Source organism: Tamandua tetradactyla, chromosome 2 (genome assembly GCF_023851605.1).
Source record: "Tamandua tetradactyla isolate mTamTet1 chromosome 2, mTamTet1.pri, whole genome shotgun sequence".
Taxonomy (NCBI): Eukaryota; Metazoa; Chordata; class Mammalia; order Pilosa; family Myrmecophagidae; genus Tamandua; species Tamandua tetradactyla.
In genome coordinates, this window is record NC_135328.1 from 15,241,404 (window position 1) to 15,268,009 (window position 26,606).

The 26,606-nt window shown below is 46.6% G+C and overlaps 1 protein-coding gene across 2 annotated transcripts; it reads left to right on the forward strand.

The window, feature by feature from the left end:
- The first annotated feature begins 1,723 nt into the window (after window positions 1-1,723).
- Window positions 1,724-24,318, forward strand: ANP32B (acidic nuclear phosphoprotein 32 family member B). 2 transcript variants are annotated; one of them, XM_077140090.1, is made up of 7 exons: window positions 1,724-2,037; window positions 11,890-12,039; window positions 14,954-15,076; window positions 19,655-19,844; window positions 21,437-21,561; window positions 22,635-22,704; window positions 23,857-24,318. In XM_077140090.1, exons 1-7 carry the CDS (start codon window positions 1,984-1,986, stop codon window positions 23,922-23,924), a joined length of 780 nt encoding a protein of 259 aa, XP_076996205.1. In that variant the 5' UTR covers window positions 1,724-1,983; the 3' UTR covers window positions 23,925-24,318. The 2 variants fall into 2 exon arrangements, with proteins under 2 accessions (XP_076996205.1, XP_076996213.1); XM_077140098.1 differs by lacking the exon at window positions 1,724-2,037 and adding an exon at window positions 6,034-6,196.
- The last annotated feature ends 2,288 nt before the right edge of the window (window positions 24,319-26,606 follow it).

Below are 26,606 nucleotides of genomic sequence, written 5' to 3' on the forward strand. Positions count from 1 at the left end.
TTAAGAAGGGACAGTGCTGTGTCTGTCGCCTCTCCCCCTCTGTCTCCTCTCCCCCTGTGACTCTGGCGTTCTTTTTATTTGCTGCACATTGTGGCTCTGTTTATTAATTACTTTGTAGCTCGATCTTATAAAACTCCCATTTATCCTATGAGCTCTATGCCCTGGGGAAAGGGGCCTTCAGAGCCTGCTATTGGTCCTACAAGGGGACCAAGTCTCAGAAGGGGCCCCCATCGTCCTTTAATATCAATACCCCAGGTTACAGTTCTGCCCAGCACACGGCTTCCACCGTTCGTATCTCCTTCGGCCTCTCCCCTTTCCCTGTGAGAGGATACCTGTCTGTTCCCAGCGTTAGGAAAAGTGCTCTCTGACTCTTACCAGCCTACTGCATCAGAGCAGCGCCCCCTCGCCCCCACTGTCACTTCATTTCAGTTAACAAGCGGAGTTACAGAAAAGATGACAGGCTTTGGGGCCAGACCCATCTGACTTAAACCTAGTTTCACGTCGCAATGGCCGGCAGCCCAAGGTTCCAGAGCCTTCGTGGCCCTCAGTGCCTTGCCTGTCAATTAAAATACAGTCTACCTCTCCGGGTTACCTGAGGATTCAATGAGAAAGTATCTGTCCAGCCCCTAAAACGGAATGTTCAATAATTACTTGTTAACCCAGGGGAGTAAAGTGCCAGTTTTTCTGGTAAAAGTCTTCACTGCATGACCCTGTGGGTCTTCTTACTTTATAGCCACAGACCTCTTGGGATATCCTGAGACCACCTCCTTCATTTTCCCTTGTCCCAGAGTTTTCTGCCAAGGTCAATATTTTAAATACAGCAGACGTCAGGAAACAACATACTAAGAGAGTTTTTGCCTTTTTCCATATCTTTCCAAAACTATCTTTTGCTCTGAAATCTTAATTCATTCACTATTTTAAAAACTGATATATAAGTGGCTTAAAAAAAAAAAACAAAGTTTGGACTGTTTGCCGCTTAAAGAGTTTAGATAAAAGGGGAGGGAGGGGAACTTTCTCAACTTCCAGAACAATTCTGGTTAACGCATAGAATTGTACGATTTTCTCGCATAAAATTTTCTTATCCTTTAGTGCCTCGTAACTTGACTAGAATCGTAAGATGGTATCCGATTTGACACATTATATATTTACAGATTTTAAACTGAATATAAACGTCACTACCGGTAGGTTGCAAAGCCAGCTCTTCCCCCATCCTCCAACCTGGTGCTCTAACTCTACCCCCTCGAGACCGTCTGAGCCAGCCCATTACAAAGGCTGCCTGCCAAGCTTCCCCCAAACGAAGATCATCCAGCATTTACACACCTCATGGGGTGTCCTACGAATAAATGAGATAAAAGTCTGCGTGAGAACTGGTGGAACCCAGGCCCCTTTAGAAACGCTAATTGCTTCTAGCGCTTGCTTATATTTAAAAGTCACCGAACCGAGGAGGAGACCCCCGAACTCCTGCTCCCGTACCCCCGTCCCCTGCCCCCTGCCCCCTGCCCACGACCCCCGCCCTCCCCGCGAGCCGCTTCCCCACGTGCGGGAGGCGGGAGGAGAGAGCCGCTGCGCCCCGGGCCGCGCCTCCCGCCCCGCCCCGCCCCGCCCACCGCGCGTCTCCCCGCCCCGTCCCTGGTACGGCCGAGGCCTCCCAGCCGAGCGGCGCCGCGCGGGCCCGAGAGCAGCCGAGCAGCCGCCCGCGCCGCGTCGCGTCGCCGGTTTAAGCGCAGTGCGGGCCGCGGCCGGGGGCGGCGGTAGTGAGAGCCGCGCCGCGCTCCAGCCCCTTTTCCCTCCATGGTTTCTCTCCGCTCCCGCGAGTAACTTGGCTCCGGGGGCTCCGCTCGCCTGTCCGCCCGCCGCCCGGGACCGCGCCGCCGCCGCAGCCAGCAGCCCTCCCCGACGGCCTCGCCGCGCCGGCCGGGACGCCTCTCCCCCCTCCGCCCCCGCCGCGGAAAGTTAAGTTTGAAGAGGGGGGAAGAGGGAGCCATGGACATGAAGAGGAGAATCCACCTGGAGCTGAGGAACCGGACCCCGGCGGCGGTAAGCGCAGCCCCTCGGGCACCTTCGTCCTGATGACTTGCACGTAATGGTGGCCACCTGCGGACTCAGGGCCGCGGGGTCGTCGCCCCGCGCGGGGAAGGGCGCAGCTCGCGGGCGCGGACGGGCGGCCGGGCGCGGCGAGGAGAGCTAGCGCGCGGGGCTGAACTCCTTGGCGCCCGCGGGGCCCTCGCGGCCAACCGGGGGGAGGAGACGGGGTGGGGGGGCCTCGAACTCAGCGCTCCTGGTCGGCCGCGGCCGCCTCCCGGGTTGCGCGTGGGTGCGGGGGCCCGGCGGCGAGGGCGGGCGGCGGGGGTTGTGTAACGCTGGGAGCCATGTTTGCAGCCTCCCGGGATGCGCGGCCGCATCCGCCGCGCACCCCGCCGGCCTCCGCGCGCCCCACGAAGCGGCCGGGTAGTCCCGACTCGGCGGGGACCGAGGGGGTCCTTCTTTCCGAAAGGGGGGCTAGTGGGGGGTGCCGAGGGCCCGGGCGGGCGCGGCCTGGCGCGCGCTGGGCGGGGGAGGGGCGGCGCGGGCGGCGGAGGTGGCGCAACCGCCGTCCCTCCCAGGCCGAGTTTGAAAAAAGGACGCGCTTCCCGCCATTTTTCAAGCCTAAAAATAAAACTTTCTCCCCGATTCCGCACGTGCGCCCCCCTCTCGCCCTCCGCGCCTCCCTCCCTCCCGGGCGCCCGGCGCGGGTCTTGGTGGCCGTGGTGGTGGCGGCGGCGCGCCATGTCCTCTGCCTTCTCACCCTCACCCCCACCCCCCAGGCCGCCGCGGAAGCCCGCGCGGCCCCTGCCCGGGAGGCCGCCCCTCGGTGTGGGTGCGCCGCGGGCGGGTAGCGCCATGTTGGCGGCGCCGTCTCCCTCCGCCGGGGGAGGGGGCCCGCGCTCTCGGCCATGACTACCGCTCCCGGGCCGGGCCGGTGGCTCGCTTCCTGCCCGGGCTCGGCTCGCACAGGCGGGAGCCGCGCGCCGCGGCCGCCTCCTCGCCGCTCGGGCGCGCCGCCGCCTCCCCCCGTTCTTAAAAGGGCAACGCCGCGTGGCCGCCGCCGCCTGGACCGGGCACGGAGGTCTCCGGAAGGGCCCGGGGTGCGGGGCACCCTCTGGGCCGCGTGCGCGTCGGGCCGGCCTGGGAGCTTTTTTCACCCGGTGAAGAGCGCGCCGCCGCCAGACACCACCGCCCCCGCCCGGGGAGGAGGGGGAGCGGAGCGCCGTCCTCTGGCCGCAGGGAGCCCGAGAGAGTCGCGTCTCCGGGTCCCGGCCCGGCCACAGGCCGCGCTCCGGGCGGCGGTGCCCGCAAGTTGGGAACTCGTGGGAGTCGGCCCGCCAGCTGTCCGGGTCCCCGGTGCCTGAAGCCGCCACAGACGAGGCGCGGTGCCTGGCGGACTGGGGGCGGTGGGTTGGGGGCGGCCGGGCCGTGTGAGGCTGCGATTCGACGGCGGTCGCCCCTCGCGGCAGTCAGTCAGACATTTTGTGCCTGCCACGTGCTGGAGCGTGAAGCGGTTAAACGTCCTCTGGTCGCGAAACTTGAAGCTCCGTGGTCTCGATCTGGGGCTTGTTCCTTCAGACATTCGTCTTATTGCCGCGTATTCCCGGGGCCCCAGAATGCGGAGTTTTTAGACTTGCTAAAAATTCCCTTAAGGAAGGTGTGCGGCTTCCTTGCCCACGTGGGGTGGGTTTCCCTCCCGGTCAGGGCCGCTGCGCGCCCACAACCGCCTTGCGAAGTGCTTCTCCGCCCGGAATTTGAGTTTTTGAGAATTCTGTGTGTTCCAGCTAAATTTCTACTAAAATACTCGTTAGGAGCGCGATAATGAAAGTGAAGAATGGTTAAAACAAGTGGCCTGCTATCCCCAGTGCATGTTGCTTTTCATGAATGAAGAAAAAAAGGACTTTAAAAAATATGTTTGCATGGTGTGCAGTTGTAGAAGTTTTCAAATAATCAACTTAGTCCATACGCTCTTTTAAAAAATGGGCCAGAGGCCACGTGGCTATTTAAATTCGTTATTAAAATGAAGTAAAATAAAAACTTGAGGGTGTCAGTTGCACCATCCACATATTTCAAGTGCTCAAAAGCCACCTGTGGCTGGTAGCTCCCAGAAGGGCCCCGCTGGCCTGGGAATTCACTCGCTTACTTTAGAAACACCTGCAGTCTCCGCGTGTGCGCAGCGGGAAGGAGGCAGTAGCCCCTTCCTCCTGCTGCCCCACCCGTGGAGGGCCCAGCGCTGTGGCACCGGTGGCACCAGGACAAGTGAGGGGCCCTTGGGAGAGTGCGTGGGGGGCCTAGGAAGGCGGAGACCAGTGGGGAAAGTCAAGTTCTGCCTTGGGAGAGGAAGCTTTGACCTAAAGCTGAAGAGTTTTCAGGAATAGGTGCAGATGGGGAAGGAAGTTTGGAAAGAGAAGGTAACAAGTGTTGGTGCAGGGAGCCATGGTGCTCCAGGTATCTGCACAGAGCCAAGATGTCCTCCACCGCCACGTTGTTTCGGGGAGCTCTTCTGAGGAGCTGAAGTTCAGCTGTCACATTGAGGGCAGAGGTTTTCTAGCTTTTTTTATCTTTCCAGACCCCCTTCCACTGTTAAAACTTAACTGAGGATCCTAAAGAGCTTTAGTTTTGTGTGGATTGTATGTATTGAAATTTTTTGTATTTGAAAGGTAAACAAAAGTTTAAAACAGGAATACACCACACGCATTCCATTAAGCCCAGGAGCTATGATGCCAGGTAGCCTCTGGAAAACTCTCCTGTCCACCCATGAGGGGGGGAGTAAGAACAAACCGCCCCCTATAGTATGTGAAGAATGCGGGAATTCCCTGAAGGGGTCTTTTCCCCAAACCATAGTGTGTGAACCTCTGGGTAAGTTCACTCAAGCTGAGATGAAGACGTGAATCATCTGGGGCCAGGTGTGAAGAGTGCAGGCGGGTCGTTTGGGGAAACCAAAGCCTTCCCAGGGTGCTGTTACACTGTGAGTGGGTGCTCTTAGATACACCACAGGTTACCATGCCCATGGTTAGCCTTAATGGTTTTAATGCCAGGTGAGAGGTTGGTGCCTGTGCCACCACTATAACTTTTTTTTAAGATCAGACAGGCTTTTTTGTGTATATGGCTCTACACACACGCTTGTAATTTACGTTGAGGTTTGAAGAAAACTCTAGAACACTTTTAACTTGGGTTCTGACTAGAGTACCTTTAAGGATTACGAAGCCAGGTTTATAGGTTTAGTTCACCTAATGCTATGCCCTTATTCTGGACAAACACAGATGTGGTTTATTTTCCCAGAGTAGTGCTCCATTCTGTAAAGAAATAATATCATCCAGTCTTTTTCTAAAACCAAACAGCTCTTTCTATGAGAGATGTTCTCATAGTGGCGAAATTGGTCTCAGGTGGCATTTTAAAATAATCTTCATAAAGAGTAGTGGTCACCAGGTTAAAACATTTTATTGGCAAGCATAGGAAATATTTTGCATAGATTATTTGTATCGTCAGTTACTTTGAGGATATGTTGTCTGGTGCTACAACATACCACGTATACCATAGAAATTACTGATAGCGTGTGGAGAGACGCTGGCAGCAGGTAACAAGAGATAAAGAGAGTTCCAATCTGAGAATATGACTAAAAAGAAGCCTGTTCTTATGTGAAGTTCTCATCTTTCCCTTACCTGCCGCTTGGCACCCTGGCACCCCAGGCCTCTGGGGCAGGGGGCGCTAGCCTCGGCCCTGGCTCTGTAGTTCTCAGTGGGTTAGAAAGCCAGGTAGTTCTTCCATGGTTGGTGGTCTGTGCCCTGGTGCAGTGCTGGTGCGTTATATGCTAGATGTAGACATTTCATCTAAAAATCAGAGTAGTGTTCTTCTTAATCCCAATTTCCTGAGGAAAAAAATTAGATTTTTTCAGCCTAGGTCTTCTTTGATTCTTTTTTCCTTCAACTTTTGACATCTGTTGTGCATCTCTTCTATGATGTAATTTTGAGCTCAGTTGGATGTTCTAATTGGTTGCATAGCAACTAATTGGTTTTTTTCTTTGTACAAGTAGTTCATCTTCATTGAAGAAAACCAGTAGATACAGATAAGCCCAAAATAGTAACTATAGAAAAGCAAAAAGAAGAACATAGAAATCATACACTAGCGACCTCCTTCAACCATGCAGGCATTCTGTTATCTGTCTACCAGGGTGTGTATTTTTTTTTCCAAAACTAGGATCGTGTTATTAACGTGTATACTATTGGTTGCCTTTATTCTATATTATTATTCTATATTATTTTTCCATATTATTTTACAGCCTCATTATTGTCTGTGTAGACCATAATTTAGCCATCCCCTTAGGTCATTCGCAGGTGTTTTTGCTGTTTTATTTAGTGGTGAAACGAGCATCTTTTATTGTGGATCTTTCTCTGTAGTCAGATTGCCTTTCAGAATGACGTTCCCTTTCCATGCCCACCAGTGGCATATAGGTGCTTTCTTCATGCCAGGAGTTCTGCCACCTAACCCAGACCTATATATCTGTTGCCCCTTTGAACACAGCCTTTTAAATTAAAATGATAGGGGGCGGGCCACCGTGACTCAGTGACAGAATTCTTGCTTTGCCTGCCATGCTGGAGACCCAGGTTTGATTCCTGGTGCCTACTCATGCAAAAAAAAAAAGCAAATAAAATGATAGGGTAAGCAGTTCATGATTAGCTAACTTAGAAGGATGGAAATTGGTGAGAATGGCCGGAATTTACTGCTTTTTCTTTCTATATTTTTGGATTTTCCCATTTAGTATAGTAATTATATGTTACTTTTCTAATTAAAAGAATTGGTCAATCAAAAGGCTCTTTAAATTTCTTTCATCCCCCACTCCTCATGGCAGAAATAACTGCTGTAATTGAGGGAGTCACCCAGCCAGTTTGGTGAAATGAATTCCCCACCCCAGAGTGGCTGGGGGAGGGGGAGTGAAAGCAGGTTAGGGGGGTAAAAGGAGAGAAATGCCTTTCATCTCAACTCTAGCCCCTCACTCCATCCCTGGGGCTATCCCCTTGGCTATGACCTAAAAGGGCCTGACGCATTTAGGAATTAGCTGTTTTAGCCCTGAAACGTGTTTTAAGATTTTGGCTTTAAGTTCACGTTTGTGACAGAGCAAGCCTAATGGAGAATGAGGGATGAAGAGGAATGAACTTTGCCACAAAGGTGAAAGCAGAGGGCAGTGAAGGGAAGGCTGTCTTGTGGGCACACAGATGTCCAGGTCGTCCGGGTGCCATCCTACCTGCCCTGTGGGCCCCCCCCACACACACACACTAGGGTATAGGGGACCTGAGAAGAGCCGAGGGTCCCTTTTTCTCCCACCGAACTGCCAACTTACTCCAGATGTAGCTGGGATCTCTGATTTCCAGAAAGAAGGGGCAACCGGGGTCCCCTCGTGGTCAGGAAGAGTGGGAGGTGCGGTTTCCTGAGGAGCAAAAGGCCTTTCCACCAGGGCCCTGGTTTGCATACAGACTGCCCCTGCAGGCACAGCCCTAACCCTCCCAGGCGCCACCTGCCACCCTTGGGGGCTCCTCTTCGCATGTCCTCTTAACTCTGCATGGGGGCAGCACATTCCCTCTTACCGTCCTCTGCCTACTGTGTCTGTAACCCCCTGTAAGTTCTGCAGCCGCCTACTCATGGAGAAAATTAAAGCGATCTTGTGTGCGCTTCTTGAAGTTCTCGCTCTCCCACTTGCAGAGTCATCTACATCCAGAATCCAGACCCTGCCTGGCCTTCTTCCCTTCACAGGAAGAGCAGTCCTGCCTCCAGCAAGAAGAGAATAATACCTCATTCTAGTTTGCATTATCATTTTAGGTTTCCTATTTGTGTCTTTTATGACTTGTTTCTTCTTCATCAGTGTTTCTTTAGGAGTGTTTGTTTTTCTCACTTAAGGTGGAAATAATAGAAGATATCCTCAATAAAAAGATAAATGTGAATACCTGGGATTTCCATATATTGAGGAAGTTCACAAAATTAAAATTGAGTAAATTGAAAGACAATTTTGCAATATGTACTAGAAAGAGGGATTTGCAATTTAAAGGGCTCAGTAATAAAAACTTAGGTACTTATATTCTTGTTTTTGAGGAAACAGTCCTAAGTACAGATGAAATTTCACATAAAAGGATATTGTGACATTGTTTATAATAGGGAAAACTAGAAGCGCATGTTTAGCAGAGAGAGTTGTAAAGCAATTTCAGGTGTATCCATACACTTGAATCTTCTTAGCCATTAAAAATATTTAGAGGGTTGCTACTTTTAAATATGCTAAGTAACAGAGTTTATCTCATCTATAATTTAAAATACACAATGAAAGACTGAAAATATATACCACAATTTTAACGGTGACATTAACAGGTGACTTAGCCATTTCAGAACCCCAGTGGTGTGACCCTGCCATCAGGAAGCTCACAGTCCGAGTGGGTAACATCCACACTGTTGAAGCTCTCAGCAGGGGTTTGGAGAGTCCTTGAGCTTCTCAGTGCCCCTCCCTAGAAATGATTCCTTAGAGCTTCCTGTAAGGAGAGGGTGCCTGGAATATAGACGTTAACATGTCACAGGGGTCCCTTACTATTGGGCATTTATGTTTTCTAATTTTTTAAATCCCTTTTTCAACAATGCATGCCTTGTCTCATTTAGCTTTGCTGACTGTTTGAAACTAAAGCCTTAGTTTTAAGGCTTTAAACCTGCCCCTTTGCGGTTCCCCACGGTTGCTTCCAGGGTCCTCTTCCTGAGAAATCCAGTCTTCACTCCTCCCCCGGCGCTGTGAGCCCTCTGTGCCCAGCTATAGCCCCAAGCCCTGTGCTTCAGACCCCCATGGGTACTTCCATCCAGACACTCTAGGGACGTCCCAGATGCTCAACTGCCTGGCTCTCTGCGATTCATCACAGCCCCCTCCAAAGCTGTTCTTCCTTATTTCCAACCTGGTGAGTGGTTCTTAGTTGTCCACACCAGAGCCTCCCTTCTATCCCTGGCACCTTCCGTGCCCAGCAGCTCAGCAGCAGAGTGCAACAGCCTTAACGCCTACCCACACCCCACACCCCCTATTTCCTTTTGACTCTTGACTACTGGGTTCAGCCAACATCTTACAATGTACATTTGTGACCGTTCTGTTGTCGTTTTGACTATCCTCCTGGTTAGGTAGAGTTTTACTGGTTGAGAGACTTCTCCAGAAGGCGACCTCACTTGATGGGCTGAAAACGAAATGACTCGCCCTCCAACGCTTCCTCCCATGGCTTGTGGTGCGTGAGCACCATTTGGTATGATGTGTTTTTGCTTTGTTTTGTTTTTTAAGACCAAAGTAGGAGAACAGATTTTTAAATATATGTATCTTTATTGAGATATCTTCACATACCAAACAGTCCGTCCAAAGTATACAATTGATGGCTCACGATATTATCACATAGTTGTGTATTCATTACCATGTTTAGCAGAGAGGGTTGTAAAGCAATTTCTGGTGTATCCATACACTTGAATTTGGACCCATGATGCTGGGTCCCCACTTATGGCATTTCCTTGCGAGTTCTGTCCTACATTGCCAGGGAGATTTACATCTCTGGGAGTCATGTCCCGTGTAGGGGAGAGGGCAGTGAGTTCACCTGCCGAGTTGGCTTAGAGAGAGAAGCCAGATGTGATGCGTTTTTGGAGCTTGTCCGATGCAGCTTGTCCTGACCAAACTAGAGCCTTCTTATTGTGGTGTTGCCATTGGCTGCTGAGGTAGGTGGCTGGGTGGTCACAGTTGACCTCGTGGGTTTTCCGATGTGCTGACTCCTTGTCAGAGGGAAAAAGGGCAGAGCAAAATGTCAGGAAGAAAAGAAGGAAATAGAATATTCCCGCCTGTGCCTTCAGGAGGAAGTGAGGGCCTGGGTACTGCCAGCCTTCCAAGTCTTTCTCCTTCAGAATGGGAAAAGTTAGAGCACCATTGCTGGGTCTCGTGGAGGAGAGTGAAGACTTTGTTCCTGGGGTTCTGCCCGAAGAGCACATTTAAACCCGGGAGGTGCCGGCCAGGGTGCGCTGCTGGGGCAGCTGAACTGTAATCTGTCTCTGAGCAGAGGAGCCATGATAAAGTCTCAGATCAACTACTGCAGGAATGGTGATAAGGGATTGTCACTATTGATATTCACATGTCCTGCACACTTGAGTACTTTTAAAATGATTGGTGGTCAAAATCCACAGGTTTTTTTTTTTTTTTTTTTTGAAAAAGAGAAAATGGCCCAAAATCCCATGAAATAATTCTCATCATTGTAAGGCATCAGGGAAATGTACATCAAAAACACAGTAAGATTTCACTGCACACCCAGTAGGATGGCTATTATTTTGATTTTTTCCTTTTTTTATTGTGAAAAATAACATATATACCAAAAAAGTAGTAAGTTTCAAAGTATACCACTATAATTAATTATAGGACAGATTTCAGAGTTTGGTATAGGTTACAGTTCCCACAGTTTTAGTTTTCTTGTTTGTTTGTTTGTTTTTAACTTGTAGCTCCAAGACACTGGAGACTAAAAGAAATATCAGTATAATGATTCAGCAGTCATGCTCTGGTTAAACCATATCTTCTCTGTATAACTGCACCTTTTCCTTTGGTCTTTCTCCCAGTCTTTAGGGTTATTTGGGCTATGCCCATTCTGCTTTTTCATGTTGGAAGGCGCTGCCGATAATACAGGCTAGGGTGATGGAAGTAGTTGATATTCTGGAGAGGCTGGGTCCTCTGGATTTCAGGATTTATAGTGCATGGGACCTTTGTAGAATCTGAGATAAAGCCTTAGGTGTTCTTTAGGGTTGGCAGGAATGGTTTTGGTTGGGGTTTGACAAACCCCACGACAGGTAGCAATATCTAGCTGAAGCTTGCATAAAAATGACCTCCAGAGTAGCCTCTTGACTCTACTTGAACTCTCTTAGCCACTAATATTTATTTGTTACACTTTTCCCCCTTTTGGTCAGGATGGCATGGTCAGTCCCCTGTGCCAGGAATGCTTACTATTAAAAAAACATAAACTTACAGGTATTGGGAGAACGTGCGGAGAAACAGGAACACTCATTCTTTGCTAGTGGGAATGTAAAATGGCCCGGAATTTTTTTGACTCAGAAAAATACCCCTTGGATAAACTTGGTATCTGAATTTCAGGACCTCCTAAGAAGGAGATTTTATGGTCTGAACAAAGGAACCTAATTTAATTTCTCACAGTCCTGTCCTATGTTTCTCAGATGTAAAACCCAAATTGGGGGCGGGCCAAGGTGGCTCAGCAGGTAAGAATGCTTGCCTGCCATGCCCGAGGACCCGGGTTCGATTCCCAGTGCCTGCCCATGTAAAAAAAAAAAAAAAAAACCCAAATTGGTCTTTGTTTGGAATTAAGGTCTCTTGTGTCTAGATCCCTTCCCAGTGTCAAGATAATCTTGGTAAACATTAACAGAACCAAGTGCAGTGTGTCAGTGCAGAGACCTCTCGCCAGAATCTCCTAGTGATCTTGGCAGGAAGAGGAAGGCTTTCTTCCGGCTCCTGGAGTTTTCCTCCTGGGTTTTGAGGTGGACTCGGCGTAAAGGGCATCTTCATTGCTTCTTAGATGGAGCCCTCCCTTAGGCAGAGCCTCTGGAAAGGGAATTGGGGAGACATGCTTTCTTCACTTATGTTGGGTCAGAGCCATTTCTGGGGCTTTTACACCTGCAGTAACGCTCCACCTTTGCCATATGTTAGGATGTTGCTACTAAAGGCTCAATCATTTTTCTTTTATTTATAACTGATGTGGGTCTAAGTAGATGCTGCCCTTATACCTGGGTGTTTTGCTGGGTGCCTAAGGTGGGAGTTTGGGGTTTGCTGTTGGTTTTCTGTACTTTTTGAAAGCTTGCCCTTTTTCTTTTCATCCACAGGTTCGAGAACTTGTCCTGGACAATTGCAAATCAAATGATGGGAAAATTGAGGGTTTAACAGCTGAGTTTGTGAACTTAGAGTTCCTCAGTTTAATAAATGTAGGCTTGATTTCAGTTTCAAATCTCCCCAAACTACCTAAGTTGAAAAAGGTAAGTGCTTTTTTTTTTTTAAACAGTAGAAAGAGAACCATCCTGAGAAGGGGACATGTGTGGTTTTACCTGTAAGGAAGCACTTAGTGTAGCAGAGAGCACATGGCCTTTGGAACCTGGCAGATCTGGGATTGAATTCCAGCTCTGTTGTTTCCTTGATGGGTATCCTCTGCAGAGAGGTTACTTATATCCTCACCTGCAGACTGGCTATACCGCTTTGCCTTGCAGAATCCCGGTGATCTTTAAAAGCAGTGCAGGTTGGGTTTTCAATAAATAGTAGTTATGAGGATTAACTATTTTGTGAATAATTTATTTAATTGTTTTAAGTTTATTGTTGTAATGTTAGCTATGCTTCAGATTTGTAGTCTATGATGATTCAAGCCCATTATGTAGTTCTTAATGACCCGGAAGTTGGAAGGTGTTTGAAGTTGTGACTGACTAGAAGAAATCATTGTAACAATGAACCTGTGTTTCCCTATCCTTGATGATGGACCATCGTTGCTGCTTTACTGGTCTAATTATAACCAATTCTCTACTCCCCTTCAGCCCCTTATCCCCCAAATAAAAGAAAAAAAAATGATCCTGAGAGGAACTTGCTTTTTGATTATTTGAATTATAAGCTCCAAGTGGTTTTTCTTACTTGCCTTGCTTAGGCTGCTCTGCTCAGCCATCCTCTTGAGTTTTGGGTGACCTCCTTCCCCATTGGAAAGTATCTGGTTAGCCCATTCAGACACAGGATGGCTTTTTAGCATCTACACAAACTAGATGCACGAGTTCCCTGAAATAGGACTGTTTTTTGTTTGATTCTGTTTTCCTGAATTATGGTGGTCTCTACCATCAGACTTACTCTGAAAGTCAGCCTGCCAGTGACTGTTTCTGTGTGGGCTTTTTCAGGTCCTGTTCAAGTGTTTAAGCTTTAATCACTTAACCTTATAGGTCTAATGAGGGAGGAGTGGAAAGATCTTTAAATCACATTTAAAGGCAGATGGAATGTTTCCATAGGAGATGGGAACTTTTTTTTTCTACCTAGATTACAGATATTTTTAACAAAAATCAGGCCACATGGGCGGGCCGCGGTGGCTCAGCGGGCAAAGTGTTTGCCTGCTATGCCGGAGGACCTCGGTTCGATTCCCGGCCCCAGCCCATGTAACAAAAACGGAGAAACAGAATACAATAAAAACAAGAAAATGTTTAAAAATGTTTCCCTTTCTTCCTTCCTTCCTTCCTTCTATCCTTCCTTCCTTCTCTCTGTCTTTCCTTTAAAAAAAAAAAAAAAAAAAAAAAAAAAAAAAAAAATCAGGCCACAGAAAAAATGTGTAAATTGTTTGTGTAGTATGTATAATGTCATTAGTTTCCTAAATTTACACATTGATTTCATTTCAAAATAAAAATGTGCTACTACCTGCTTTGTTGGATTGCCTTGTTGTCCCTGCTGCTTAAGATGCTCATGTGGAAAGAATGTGAGTGTTACTTGGGTATGATAGTCTAGCCGTCCCAGAGAAGTAGCCTTTGTTTTGTAAGAACAAGGCCCTTACTCTTGAACTGATGCTCTGGTACACTAAAGGCCGAGGCATTTGTGGATGGGTTGTATTTTGCTAACATGGCTCTTTGTTGATTACAGACTTCTCTTTTTAAATCTAGACCATGGTGAGATATTTGACTGGGATATCCCATTAGAAGGAAAAGTTCATTTTTCTCTACTGACTTTATTATTAATATTAGTAACACCTTTGAAATTTTTAAAACTCATTCATTCAACACATGCTTACAGTTTTTTTAAGTCCCTCTTCTCTGCATTATGTAGTACATTTTTCCTTGCATGCCAAAGACTTTGACATATGAGACATGCTATTCTAGATAACATAGCATGGTGGGGAGGACACAGAGTCTCCAAATCATAGTCCACTCCTGTAGTAGCTGTGGGGCCTTGGACACTTCACAGAGCCTTGTGATTGTCCATTCTCCTTGCCCATGATTGGGGCTAATACTGCCTACCTCTCAGTTGTGTGCAGGCAAATGACCCACTTCATTTCTGGTCATAAAACAGCACCAGGCCCTTGACTGCTGTGTGAGGGTCACAGACAGTTACAGATGTTGTATGCACTTAGAGTTGAAACCAGCTGTGGCCTCAGTTTTCTCGTCTGCAAAGCGAAGGGCTTAGATGCTCTCCATTGTGCTTTCCAGGCGCCAGGTGCTTGTGCCCTTGGACTCTCACAAGCCTTCCTTGGCACACCACCTGTCTCTGCTACTTGACCTGCAGCTGAGAAATTGGAGTATGTTCTTATGGAGGCCAGTGCCAGGCTTACGCAAGAAGTGTCCTCCAGAGAGCTGCTTTCATCACCTCCGGGACTACTGTCCCATGCCTACTCCCGAGGTCAGGGAACCTCTTTGAGGATTCATTTCTGGGGCCAGGCCCACTCCTGTGGCCTTCAGAGCAACATTCCCCAGTGGCGTCCAGATAGAGTCCCCAACTTGTCAACTCTGCACAGACCAGGTCAGGTTTCATGCAGGCCCGGTGAGCTCTGCTTGGCACACAGATAAGCTGCTCATAATGCACAGACCATTTACCCTTCCTGGCAGATATGGAGTAGTATAACTTCTTAGAGGATTTTAATTTGCTTTGCCCCATTTTTTAGATTAGGAAATGTATTCACCATTAATAGAGGTCAGTTCTCAAGCAAATTTGTATTTAAAAAACAAAAAACACAGACTGTTCATCCTGTCTCTGTCCCCCACTCCTCCCCATAAAAAGTTGCTGAAAGCTATTTACTTGGCTTTAATCAAATAACATGAGCTTACGTGCCCTAAAAGAAACGGGTCATTTGATCTTGACAAATATTTCTGTGTGTAATACCTATGATGTCTCTTTCTCTGTATGCATTTGTGTGTGTGCTCTGTGCATTTTCTCTTGCAGCTTGAGCTCAGTGACAATAGAATCTTTGGAGGTCTGGACATGTTAGCAGAAAAACTTCCGAATCTCACACATCTAAATTTGAGTGGAAATAAACTGAAAGATATCAGCACCTTGGAACCTTTGGTAAGCGATTGAGAGTTTGGAAATCAAGACTTATTGGTCATTTTCATTTTCATATTTCTGTATAGAGGGAGAAATGATTAGAGACCATGGCCAAGGGTTCTGTATGTTTGTTTCTGCAGCTTCGCTCTCCCTTTCAGACATTGTGGTGGCTTCCTTCAGAGGGTAATTATTCTTTCTTTTCGATCCTTTTTCCATTCATATATTAATGATAACTTAAAAATTTCCCCAAAGTGACCAAGCCATTTTGTACTTCTACAGAAGAGGCTATCTTCATGGGGACCCCCACGATCCTCCGTGGTCTGACCTATTGGGATAAGCTGGGGAAAGCTTAGAATTAAGGCCCATTTGGAGTGTAGGCTTGCTGTGTGACCTTGGATGAGTTGCTGCTTCTCTTTGGGTCTCAGTTTGCTCATTTATGAAGCAGGGAGGATAATAAGCCCTGCCTTAGGTACCTCCTGTGGGGATTTGGGAAGCTGCACTAATTGGTCCAGTCCATGTGTGAGTCATGTGACCAGTACAGAGCTTCCTGAGGCTGCTGAGGCTGCTGCAGAGTCTGGGCAGCCCCTGGACGTTTGTGAATTCAAGATAGTTAAATGATTGCCCCAAATGTGGCATTTAAGCAAAACTCCATTTTTATAAGGCTGATGGAAATCAAACTTGTTTTAAGCCACCCAAAGACACCTACGGCTACTTTGTGCAGTCTGTTTTTACTGGTTTACCTCAAGTCTGTACTTCTGTTTGAATGAACTGAACTCCGCAAACATTAATTGGGAGAGGATCATGCAGATGAGGAGCTGTTTCAGGATCCAGAAGAGCAGAGCCCAAGGAACAAGGCATCCTTCTCAGTGGTCTCTCTTTTGTGGTCACAGTGTAGTGAAATGTTTAGATTGCAGATCCCTTTTACAGACTGCTCTGTTGATATTTCAGAATAAGATAGAGTTAAATTGGGGCTTCATTTAATGAAGAGGATTTCCTGCCAGAAGGGTCTTTTCCCTCCTAATCAGTAATTGAGACTGAAACCGTATAGATTTAATCACCTCTTATGGAGTCCCTTTTATTTTTAGCAAACTGTTTTGAGAACTCCTGCTTCTCATAAGTTTCTTCTTCGGCCTCAGTCCACAAAGGCCCTGAATCTCAGGTCCTTCATCTTTATTAGCTCCTTTCCTTTCCTCCAAACCAGTCCCCACTTCCAGTGTACATGCAAGTATTTGTTGAGATTTACTGAGTCCAGGGACATTTAACAGTGGCACATGTTATTCTTGTGTGACCCAGAGAAGTGAGAATGACTGTCCTCATTTTAGAGATGAGAAAATTGAGGTAATTGCTCAGAGGTCACAGATAAGTTGCAGGAATTAAAATCCAAGTTGGTAGTTCTTTTGCACTGCCCTTGAGCTTTTCTCCCTGTGGGTTTACACCATTCTCAATCGCTCTAAACTGGGAATTCCAACAGGACCAGGCAGTTGTGTGGATGTTCCTGGGCGGAGCAGTGATGGATGAGGGGCTTTTTGTGGCTGTAAATTATGGTCTCAGTCCCCTGGGGCAGTGGAGAATGAGAAACATTCTTGTTCCCACCAATTTGGGAGAAGCTGCGTCTGCCAGACCCTAGATACTTACACTGTCATTGGTGGTTCCTAAAACCTCTGCAGGGTCCTCACGGCATGTATGAGGAGGCTGGGGCTTGGGGGAGGGGCTGAGTCCCTGGTTGAGAGCCAACTGCCACGCCTGCTGGTCAGGGTCCTGGGGTTTGTTCCAGCTTGGAATAAAATAAAACTACAGGAAAAGGGGAGGCGGGGGGTTGTTGGGTCCATGCTGACTTGTGAAGATATTCTTCAATGGAAAAAACCACCATCCTCATCCTCATTAACCACATAACGTTTTGAGCACCGTCTGCTGTGAGCCCAGTTCTTGAGGTCAATGCAATGACTGAATGCCTCTGCTTGCTACAGGGACATTAATCGAGAGACAAAGAAGGCATCAGTTCAAACGTCCTTGGACACCTTTTTTAAGAGACCTGGGCCATCCAAACCATCCCCCAAAGCCCTTCTAAATTCTAAGAAGGCAAGCAAAATTATTGTTAATAAAATGTTTAATGTGTATTATGGCTAGCCTATTAGTTTTAGGTCAGATTTTTGGTATGATAGATTTTGTAAATAGTAACACGTTGGGGTCCTCTGAATATTTTGTGTCGTGTCTTTTATGCCTCTTGGACCTCAAAACACAGCTTTACCTACTTTAAATGATTCTAAAGTATTATGGGTATTGGTGGGGGGTTTTTGGTTTTTGGTTTTTTTTTAACGTTTGTAGGTTATTTTGCTTTTGTTTTGTTTTCTGGCATGCTCTTTGGCGTGTCCAAATTACTTGGTAATGGGTCCTTTGTCAGGAAGTAGCCAAGATCTCAGATATGGTTACCGTTTCAGAACCAAGAATGTCTTCTATCCAGTGTACTTGGACTAAACCAAAGAAAGTACTTAGGGTGCTGTAAACGAGACAGGTATAGACTGTATATGTTTTTGTGCATCCGTTCCTAGGGGATGATTTTGAGAAGTAAATGGCTCATTCCTTGAAGTATGTCCAGCCCGAACCTCTTGAGAGACCCGCCTACACTTACTTGTGGTCGTGTTGTAGCAGTACAGGGTCGTCAGCCTTTGTGAGGAGAGAGAAATGCCCATTATCCTGGCTGGTGGTCTGGGGCTGGGTGGACTTCAGCATTTTTCCCTCTTTGGCAAGTCATGCCTGAGCTTCTGGAGGTGAGGTCCTGGGCAGCAGGTGACACAGTACAGAAGCAGCTCTTATGATCAGAAGAACTGGGACAGCTTCCGTCTGGCTTACACAGCCTATTATTTGATCCATAAATGCTTGGATCGTTGTACGTTTGTGTTTTGGGAGGTACATTTGCTTGTTGCTGTGACCCAGCTCTGTTCCGAAGGGCTGCGCTGTGGAGATAAAAGAAGTGTGGGAACCTCTTCTTTGAGCAGGAAGACAAAGATTATTTATGAGCAGGGGTTAGCACCCCTTTTCTCTAAAGGGCTAAATGGCAACTATTTCAGGCTGTGTGGGCTAACCAACCCGTCACAACAATTTAACTCTGCCACAAGATCATGTAGCCATGGAAGGTACTACATAAACCAGCAAGCAAGGCTGTGACCCCTAAAACTCACCTATGAGAGCAGGGTCAACAAGTGGCAGGCTGGAATTGGCCCCCAGTCTCGGTTTGCCAGTTCTTGCTTTAGAGCAAAGATTTTCAAATCACATTGTTGCTCCCCGAAATTGCATAGGTATTTCAATCTGGAAGGGGGGTTTGGTTTCTCCTATATTTTTCCAGGCCTAGCAAGATCAGTTATTCTGAATAGCCGAGCTTTCCCTCCCAATAAAACATCAAAGCCATTTTTTAGAACTTGCTTAAGGCAGATGTTCTTTTAAATTAGTTTTATACTTTCTTGGAGAATACCAAGCCTTTTCTCTTGATTCATAATTGCCATTAAAAGTTAAATTATGATAATTTTTAGTTGGGTGCTGCCCATGCTTGCAGGCACCGGCCTTCACATTTTGTGTTTACTTTCATAGGGCTACTCCCTCCTACCCTGCCTTCAAGGTCTGCACTCACCTCCGGTTGCTATCCGCTTGTTTGCCTGTACTAGGACCCCACACCTCTGCCCTCCTGACCTGATTTGCTCTCAGTCAAAACCTTGAGTAGGCCTGGGATTGAAATGTTAGTGCCCTGAGGATCTTACAAACTCTGTAGGCCTTGAGCTGTTCACTTGGGCCAAGTTTTTAGATCTTAGCTGTTTTAGATGATGAAATTGGTGATTCCAAACCAGTGAGGCACTGCAACAAAATTTCAAGATCTGGTAAAGTCAAGAATTTTATGTCTGAAAAAGTCTGGCTATAGTGTTATTCTTGATCACTTTCCTCAAAAAGTTCAAAAGGAAGAATGTAATTTTCCTTTATACTTCGGAAGTTTAAGCTCTGAGTCCCCCTCACTCTTTCCAGCCTATTTTGTCTCCCCAGAAAATATCTGCATTTGTACTTTACTATTCTCTGTCCTCCAGTGTTCTGTGTTTTGCACCGTATGTTCCTAAATGGAATTGTAAGCTCTGCATGAAGAAGGGCTGGGTTATGAACCTCTCCTGAGTATTTCTTCATATCATCACCCCAGAGCATGGACAGTGAGGCCCGACCTAGCAGGTCCTGAGATTGCTCAAACAGTAACTTGGTTTTGAATCTATTTATGAGAGTAGCTCTTTGATTTGTTTCATACTCTGAAAAGATGGTTTTAATAAAAATTATTGTGATTTCACATTCCTATTTCTCTAAGCTGCTGGCGCTGCCATGGAGGACATAGTTCTCTGGAAGGGTGTGGGTGTGGGAATGAAGGAGCTGGTTAAAATCTAATAGATTAGATCTAATAGGGTTTAATAGGAAGGTCACAGAGGACCAGCAATATGTCCCGTGTACCAGGCTGAGGGGGTAGCAGCTAGTTGAATACATGGCCTAGACTTTTACCTCTTCAGGAGGTGGGTGGGGTTTGCTTCTTCTGTTCTTTGGTTTAGGAGGTGTTTTTTTTTTTATCCTTACCAGAAAAAGTTGGATTGTTTGAAGAGCCTGGACCTGTTTAACTGTGAGGTCACCAACCTGAACGACTACCGCGAGAGTGTCTTCCGGCTCCTGCCCCAGCTGACCTACCTGGATGGGTACGACCAGGAGGACCGGGAAGCCCCCGACTCTGATGCCGAGGTGGACGGTGTGGATGAAGAGGAGGAGGATGAAGGTGGGTGGGCTCCACCTTCGGTGTACCTGACTTCTGACGTGCACTTGGGGGTCCGGAGAGAGCAGTGAGAAAATCGGTTTATGTTGATGTGGGTGGGCATGCTGTTAAATGTGGAGCTGCAATTGCTGCGATTGCTGCTCTTAGAATATTGAAACCTTAAAATGATTCCAAACAAAAATGGGCTGTTGGGAGAGATGCCTTCTGAACACAGTCTGGAGTTCGGCAGCTGGTGTCTCCTGAGAGCACATTGCCCAGCTGTCCTGCTGTCCCCACTGTACCCTTTCTTGGTTGCTACCTGCTCAGCCCTGCAAGTTCAGCTTCGTCTGTACTGCTTCCTGGAAGCATCTCTCGAGGCCCTGGATTGGACTCCTGGGCATGCCAGACGACCCTCACTTGCCCCCTATACCACCTGCTGCTCTGCTAGACGTGGCCCTTCCCCTTGGGCAGAGATTGTCTTCAGTTCTGTGTTTACAGGGCCTGGCACTTAGGAGGTACATGTTAGTTATGTCCAAATCGAAGTAGCATTGTTTTCCCAAACCTTCAATAATTGAGTGGAATTTAAGACTATAATGATTCTGAGATACTACGTGTTAGATTCCAGTTTTCATTACTTAAGGGAAAGAATCTTCTAGCGATAACGTGGAACTAAAATTAGTTTTCTGTATTGATTAGTATTTGGTCAAGAATTTTATATTCCAGTCATCTTTAAAAATCTTATACAAGACAGAAATGGTCGAGAAAAGTGGGGTATGGGGGCAGGAAACTACTGACAGGCAGCTTTGGTGGAATTAATGGCATAATTTTACTTCTGTTTTTGAGTAGCAAATTGAGACAGGGGAGTGTGTGGTGGGCTATAAAAGGGGGTCAGTGGACAGGGTGGGGCCTTGTCTCTGGTTCCAAGTGTGCAGGCCACCCACTCCCTTCCTCCAGGTTCTTAGTTGTCCCCCAAACTATGTGTCTGCACTACTGTCTCTGTATCCCCCTTGAGCAGGCTATGTGACCGCATGCAGGAGGGAACGCCTGGAGCGGGGGATTAGGGGCCTTGCTGGTGGGCAGCGGGTGCCGGGACAAGGTGATGGGTGCACTTCCCGTCCTCTTGGGTTTAGCTGCCCACTCTAAGGAGAAATACTCATTAGTCATAAGTAAATAACACCTGTTATAAGGGAGCAAAGTGTTCTGGTAGCTCTGGACTGGGGGTCTGGGTAGGATGCACCTGAGCAGAGGGAGCCATGCAGAGAAGAAAGGAGGAACACACAGAGGTGGGGGGCTGGGGAGTGCACCGCAAGCCCCAGGTCCAGGAGAAGGAAGGATGACTCTTATTTTATACATGCATACCCCTACCCAATTTCCTTTTCCTAGATTATTTTGAAGCAAATCTCAGAAATTGTGCATCTGCCTCCTGACTTTATGGGCCTTTTAGATCGGGGCTGAGCTGCAGGGCCAGGTGGGAAGAGAGTGGCTGCAGTCTGTGGCCTCCTCAGGATGTGGCCCTGCCCAGCATTGTTTGGGCCCCCATTGGTGCTGCACCACTTGAGCAGGTGTCCCTGCGGAGCTTCGGGTTTTACATGAGCTCTATTTTGGGCTCTTTTCAGAAGGAGAAGACGAGGAGGATGAGGAGGATGAGGATGGTGAGGACGAAGAATTTGATGATGAAGAGGATGAAGATGAAGATGAAGATGTAGAAGGGGAAGAAGATGAAGATGAAGTCAGCGGGGAGGTCAGTGTCAGATATTTCCAGCTCCCATTTTAACTTACATATGTAGTTAAAACAAAAAGTGTGTGAGAAAAGAGAGAACAAAAGCAAATGGGCTTCTGAGGAGATGAGTAAACTTGTGAATGGACTGATACTGCGAATCTGAATTTAGCCCCTCCTTTTTTGTGTGATGAACGTTAAATGAAGCATCAGCTTAGTGCCCCAGACACACGCTTGGCTCTGCCAGGTGCATCGTGGCCCTCCAGCTGTGGGGAGACGGCAGCGAGTTGCATATACAGTAGAAAGAGGAAGGTGGAAACGTTGCAATTTGATGGCATCTATCCCTTCATTATATCGAAGGGAAGGATGTATTTACTGAGTCTGAATTTGTTTTTGTTTTTGTTTTTGCAATGTTTGTCTTTATTTTGTTCTTTATGAACTTGTTTTTGCATATTCAGCTTGAATCATTAAATACACTCTCTACCTGCTCTGTGTAAAGATTGGGGAACACGGTTAAATAAGAACACAATCCTCTCCTGAGGAACAGGGAGTGTAACTTGTGGGACACTATCCCTAAAGAACTGGGAGCCCCTAGAGGGCAGGAGATAGAGGGACTGAACTTTGACCCTCAAGGAGGTTTATGTAATGGGCAGAGACCATTAGATATCATCACAAAGCCTGTTGTTTTTCATAGTACAGAGGTAATAAGGCTGATCATTAGCTCATTCTTAATGTGGCTATACCATGATCTTCAGCTCCTGAAAGAAGTTTTGTGTAAGGATGAGAACACGGAAGGAAATCTTTGTCCCATATGCTTTGAAATTCAAGACATCATTTCTCAAATATCCATTATAAGTTGCATACTGATTAAATGGCTGGGATATAAAATGTTTACTTCTGCAAAGCAATTTTAAAGAAATACTTTAAAATTAAGTTCATTGAAGAAAATGAACAGATCTTAGCACATCAAATTAGATAAAAACAGTAGTTTTCTCCTTCATACAGTGTTAGTTTTATTTGCAAAGTGTATTTTCCTTTGTGCTTCAGGTTGGCAGAACTGATCTGATAACATAAGTGTGCTGTTTACTGTTCTCTAGGAGGAAGATTTTGGACATGATGGAGAAGTTGATGAAGACGAAGAGGATGAGGACGAGGATGAAGACGAAGGTGGGTCTAACAGTGATTCGAAAACCCCGAGAAGGAAACCTGGTGTCTTTGGCCCTAATAGTCTCCCACGCCTTGGAACAGCCCGCTATAACCTCAGCACCAGCCACCTCCTGCTTCAGATGTGTTCTTAGATCCCAGCATGTGGGTTACAGCCAGGCGGGAGACTTCTGTGTTTGGAACTTATTTTCTAAAGGAGGCTTAGTAATTGGGTCATAATTTCTCAGGATATATAAATAGCACCTTCCCAATTCTATGCATGTCATCCCATCCTACACCTTAACCAAGACTGTTGGGCCATGCATTGCATAGGTAATGTTTACTAAAAATCCAGTTTTCCCTGCTCATTAGGTTTCCAGGTACCAGGCCATTAACTCTGCTCTCCATCTGGCTTACACTTTCTGCCGGGCGCTGGGTAGAATTCACACCCAGCATAGCAATGGCTGGGGCCTACTCCCTGCCTTCAAGGAACTTTTGGGACAGGATTTAAGTTGGGTATAGCTAATTCGGTTCCAAAATAGTCCTGAAGTTTAACTAATTGAGAAAAGGACCATGTTTTTCATAAAGCAATAACTTTATGTCTCAGGTACACAAAGTATGCTAAGGAAATCCCTTTTTAGTTCATGCTAATGTGCTACAATTCAAATCTTACCATTTCCCAGGCTGCATGCTTTGTGTGTATTATTCCCTTGAATCACAAACGCCCCAGAAGTCACTGCCCTTGTCTCCATTTAACAAATGAGGAACTGGCTTTGAGGGGTTAAGTGGTTCACCCAAGCCACTTATAAGACAGCATGGCTTAGAAATAGAAGAGCCAACTCCAGACTTCTTGTACATTTTTATAGCTACTGTTTTATTGTAGGAGCCAATAAGGAAAATTGGGGCCAGAACAGCTTAAAATTGAGAAGACTGGGTTAATACGGCTGTGTGAGTTGATGTGCTGCTTCGCTTTGGCGGCAGCCCTTGGTTCTTTGGGTACCATTTGCACTTTGTTTTTTCATCAGTCACCTATTGATCCGATCAAGCATACATCTTTTTATCCCTCAACTATTAGAAGTATTCTTGGACCAACTTCATTGCTGTAGCCTCCATTAGCAATAACTTAGACAAAAAGCCTTTGTGATTATCTCAACATGAGTTTTTGTAATTGTGCAGAGGAGGAAGAAAGCGGGAAAGGTGAAAAGAGGAAGCGAGAAACAGATGATGAAGGAGAAGATGATTAAGACCCCAAATAACCTGCAAAAAAGAACTGTTCAGTATTGGTTGGACTGCTCCTTTGGATTTGGTAGCTGTTTAAAAAAAAAAAAAAAGGTAGCTGTGATACAAACCCCAGGAAACCCACCCACCCAAAGAGCCAAAGAATAGTTCCTGTGACATTCCGCCTTCCTCCGTTTAGTCCCTCTTGGAAATCTGCCACCAAGCTTGGGGACCTCACCCCGACAAAATTGTAAGAGTTGTTAGGTTTTCGTGTAAGACTTGCTGTAGCATGGCTAGCTGTGACTGGTGATTTGTAACCACTCATGGCTACCAGTTACACTGAGGTTGTAACAGCATTTTTACTTTCTGTACAACAAAGAAGCTTTGTAAATAAAATCTTAACATTTTGGGTCTGTTTTCCATGCTTTTCTTTGCCTTTTTTTTTAATGAACTTTTTTACATTAGGACATTTTATGTGACAACTGCCAAAAACGTATTTTTAAGAAATAAACACGTTACTCTTTGGTAAAGCCTAGTTGTATGCTCACATTTTTAAATTAGACTGCCTGTAAGCTGTCCCCACACACTGAAGTGCCAGGCCTTTGGTGGGTGCGTCCCTTCAGCCGCTCTGCGGGCAGCACACGAGTGTGCGGTGCCTGGAGCAGTTGACCTCCAGTCCTCACTTGGTGACTGCAGGTGTAAATGAAGTAGACTTTGTACAAGTCAACAGTGTTCTGAAGCTCTTGAAAGCCGGTCAGTTAATGTGAGGTTCAAATAATAGAGAAGTGAAGTTAAAGAGGCTCTCATAGAACAAAGGGCCTTGCCCCTGGGTCTACAGAGATCTGAATCTGGTCCTAGCTCTGAGTTCCTACATGACCTGGTGTAGACCTTTGGGTTGCCTCACGGGCTGCAAAGTTGAAGGGGTGTGGTCAGAGGGCCTCCGAAGTCTCTGATAGCATTGCTGGTCAGTGTGACCTCTGCTGACAGAGGTCTGAAGGAAAAGGGGGCTTTGCACCACGGTTGGCATGTTGAGGATTTGACTGGCAGGTGGATAGTGTGGGTTGTTACCCAGATGGGATGTGGGGGGGGGGGAAGCCAGCAGGGGAGTAGGAAGGCACTGCTGGAGGTCAGCGTAGCTATTCCAGGAGATGGGAATCTGGGAATATTTTCTGTTCTCCCAGACTGTAAAGAGATTTGGGGGAGGGAAAGATCCTCTGCAGAGCATGCACGTTGAATGGCTCAACCGTTTGATGAAAATGGAGGTGTGACTATATCATCAGTAACGTTTTTGTAGTAGATTTGGTGACCGTTCTAGTAGAGCTCAGCTGTAGCTAATAGAAGGAGTAAGATTTTCATGTATGTAAAAGCAAGGTAAAAGTAAAGTTTGAAATCTAATTCTGAATTTGTAACTAGGAAAGGTTACATCATTTCAGTGGAGCCCCCAAACATGTACTTTAAAATTACATTCTCCCATTGGCTTTATAAGCCATTTTTTTTAAAATAATTTCAAACCTAGAGGGCAGTTGCACAAACAAGCAATACAGAGAATTCACTATACCCCAACCCAGATACTTGGATCTACCAACTGCTGTAACATTTTACCTCGTTGGCTATCATTCTGATGTTTTTGGATATGAGAGGAGGTTGTATACGTCATACTCCTTGACCATCTAATGTATATTTCCTAAGACAAGGACATCTAATATATGTTTCCTAAAGCCATTGGCTTTAAAGTAGAATTTGCTTTTTGCAAAGGAAATTACAGAAAAATGGAATTTTATGTCCCTGACCACAAGGACTTAATGTTCCATTTGGCAAACCTTCACTATGTTCTAAAGTCAAGGAGTCATTAAGGTTTTGCACATGTCAAATATCAGGCACAATAACTGATTGTTTTTCCCGTTTCCAAGATTGCAGGGCTTTTCTGGTATCAGCACCTAGGCTATGCTGGGTTCCTTGACAGGGAAGGGCAGAGGAGAATTGGGATAGACAGGAGCTGGCCTTAGGTGAGGAGGTAGGGAGAGCAGATTAGATAAACTTAATAGGAATCAGAGGTCCAGATAATTATTAGGGTTGTTCAGAGACGGGGGGGGGGGGGGGGGGGGAGGAGGCCGCCAGGCAGGGGGAATGGGGAAGTTTCCTCGAAAGCAGAGTGAGCAGCAAGGCTGGAGGAAGGAGAGGATCTTGGAAAACTTGAGGTCAAAAGCAGAGAATTGCTGTGTCCATTTAAATACAAATAGGCAAATTTGACTAGGGAATGAAAAAGAGGGAGGAATGGAATGGGAGATTGTAGAAGTAATTTGGGTCCTTATCCTAGAGGGCCCTCAAGTCTTGCAAATTCACTTTGTGAAATGTGAACCTGACCTCCTAGATGTGATCAGTAAAGACATATATTGGAAATTAACTCTTGAGTCAGGCTTTCATTTCTAACATGTTTTTCTTTTAAAATTAGGTTTTCTAGAAACCTCTAACATGATTCTGCCTACTGGATGAGCCTTGAAGCTCAGCCACTATTGGCCAACAAATGTTATAAAATTCTCAGATAAACTGCTTCCTGGTGATGAAGTCACAGAACAGACTGTCTTCTGGAATTGTCTCCCCTCTGGACACGTCGCTGAGTGGTTTGTTACCACCCTTGTATCTGTGGTGAATCTTCAAGTTATACGATGTCCAAGCTGGAGGGCAGCTGTGGTGGGCTGGGTGGCTAG

What these genes read in the sequence shown, in the direction of transcription:
- ANP32B (XM_077140090.1), top strand. Translation starts at nt 1,984, where the DNA reads ATGGACATGAAGAGGAGAATCCACCTGGAGCTGAGGAACCGGACCCCG. An exon ending in GGAACCGGACCCCGGCGGCG is followed by an intron (nt 2,038 to 11,889) that starts GTAAGCGCAGCC and finishes TTTCATCCACAG; the next exon opens with GTTCGAGAACTTGTCCTGGA. An exon ending in AAGATGAAGTCAGCGGGGAG is followed by an intron (nt 21,562 to 22,634) that starts GTCAGTGTCAGA and finishes ACTGTTCTCTAG; the next exon opens with GAGGAAGATTTTGGACATGA.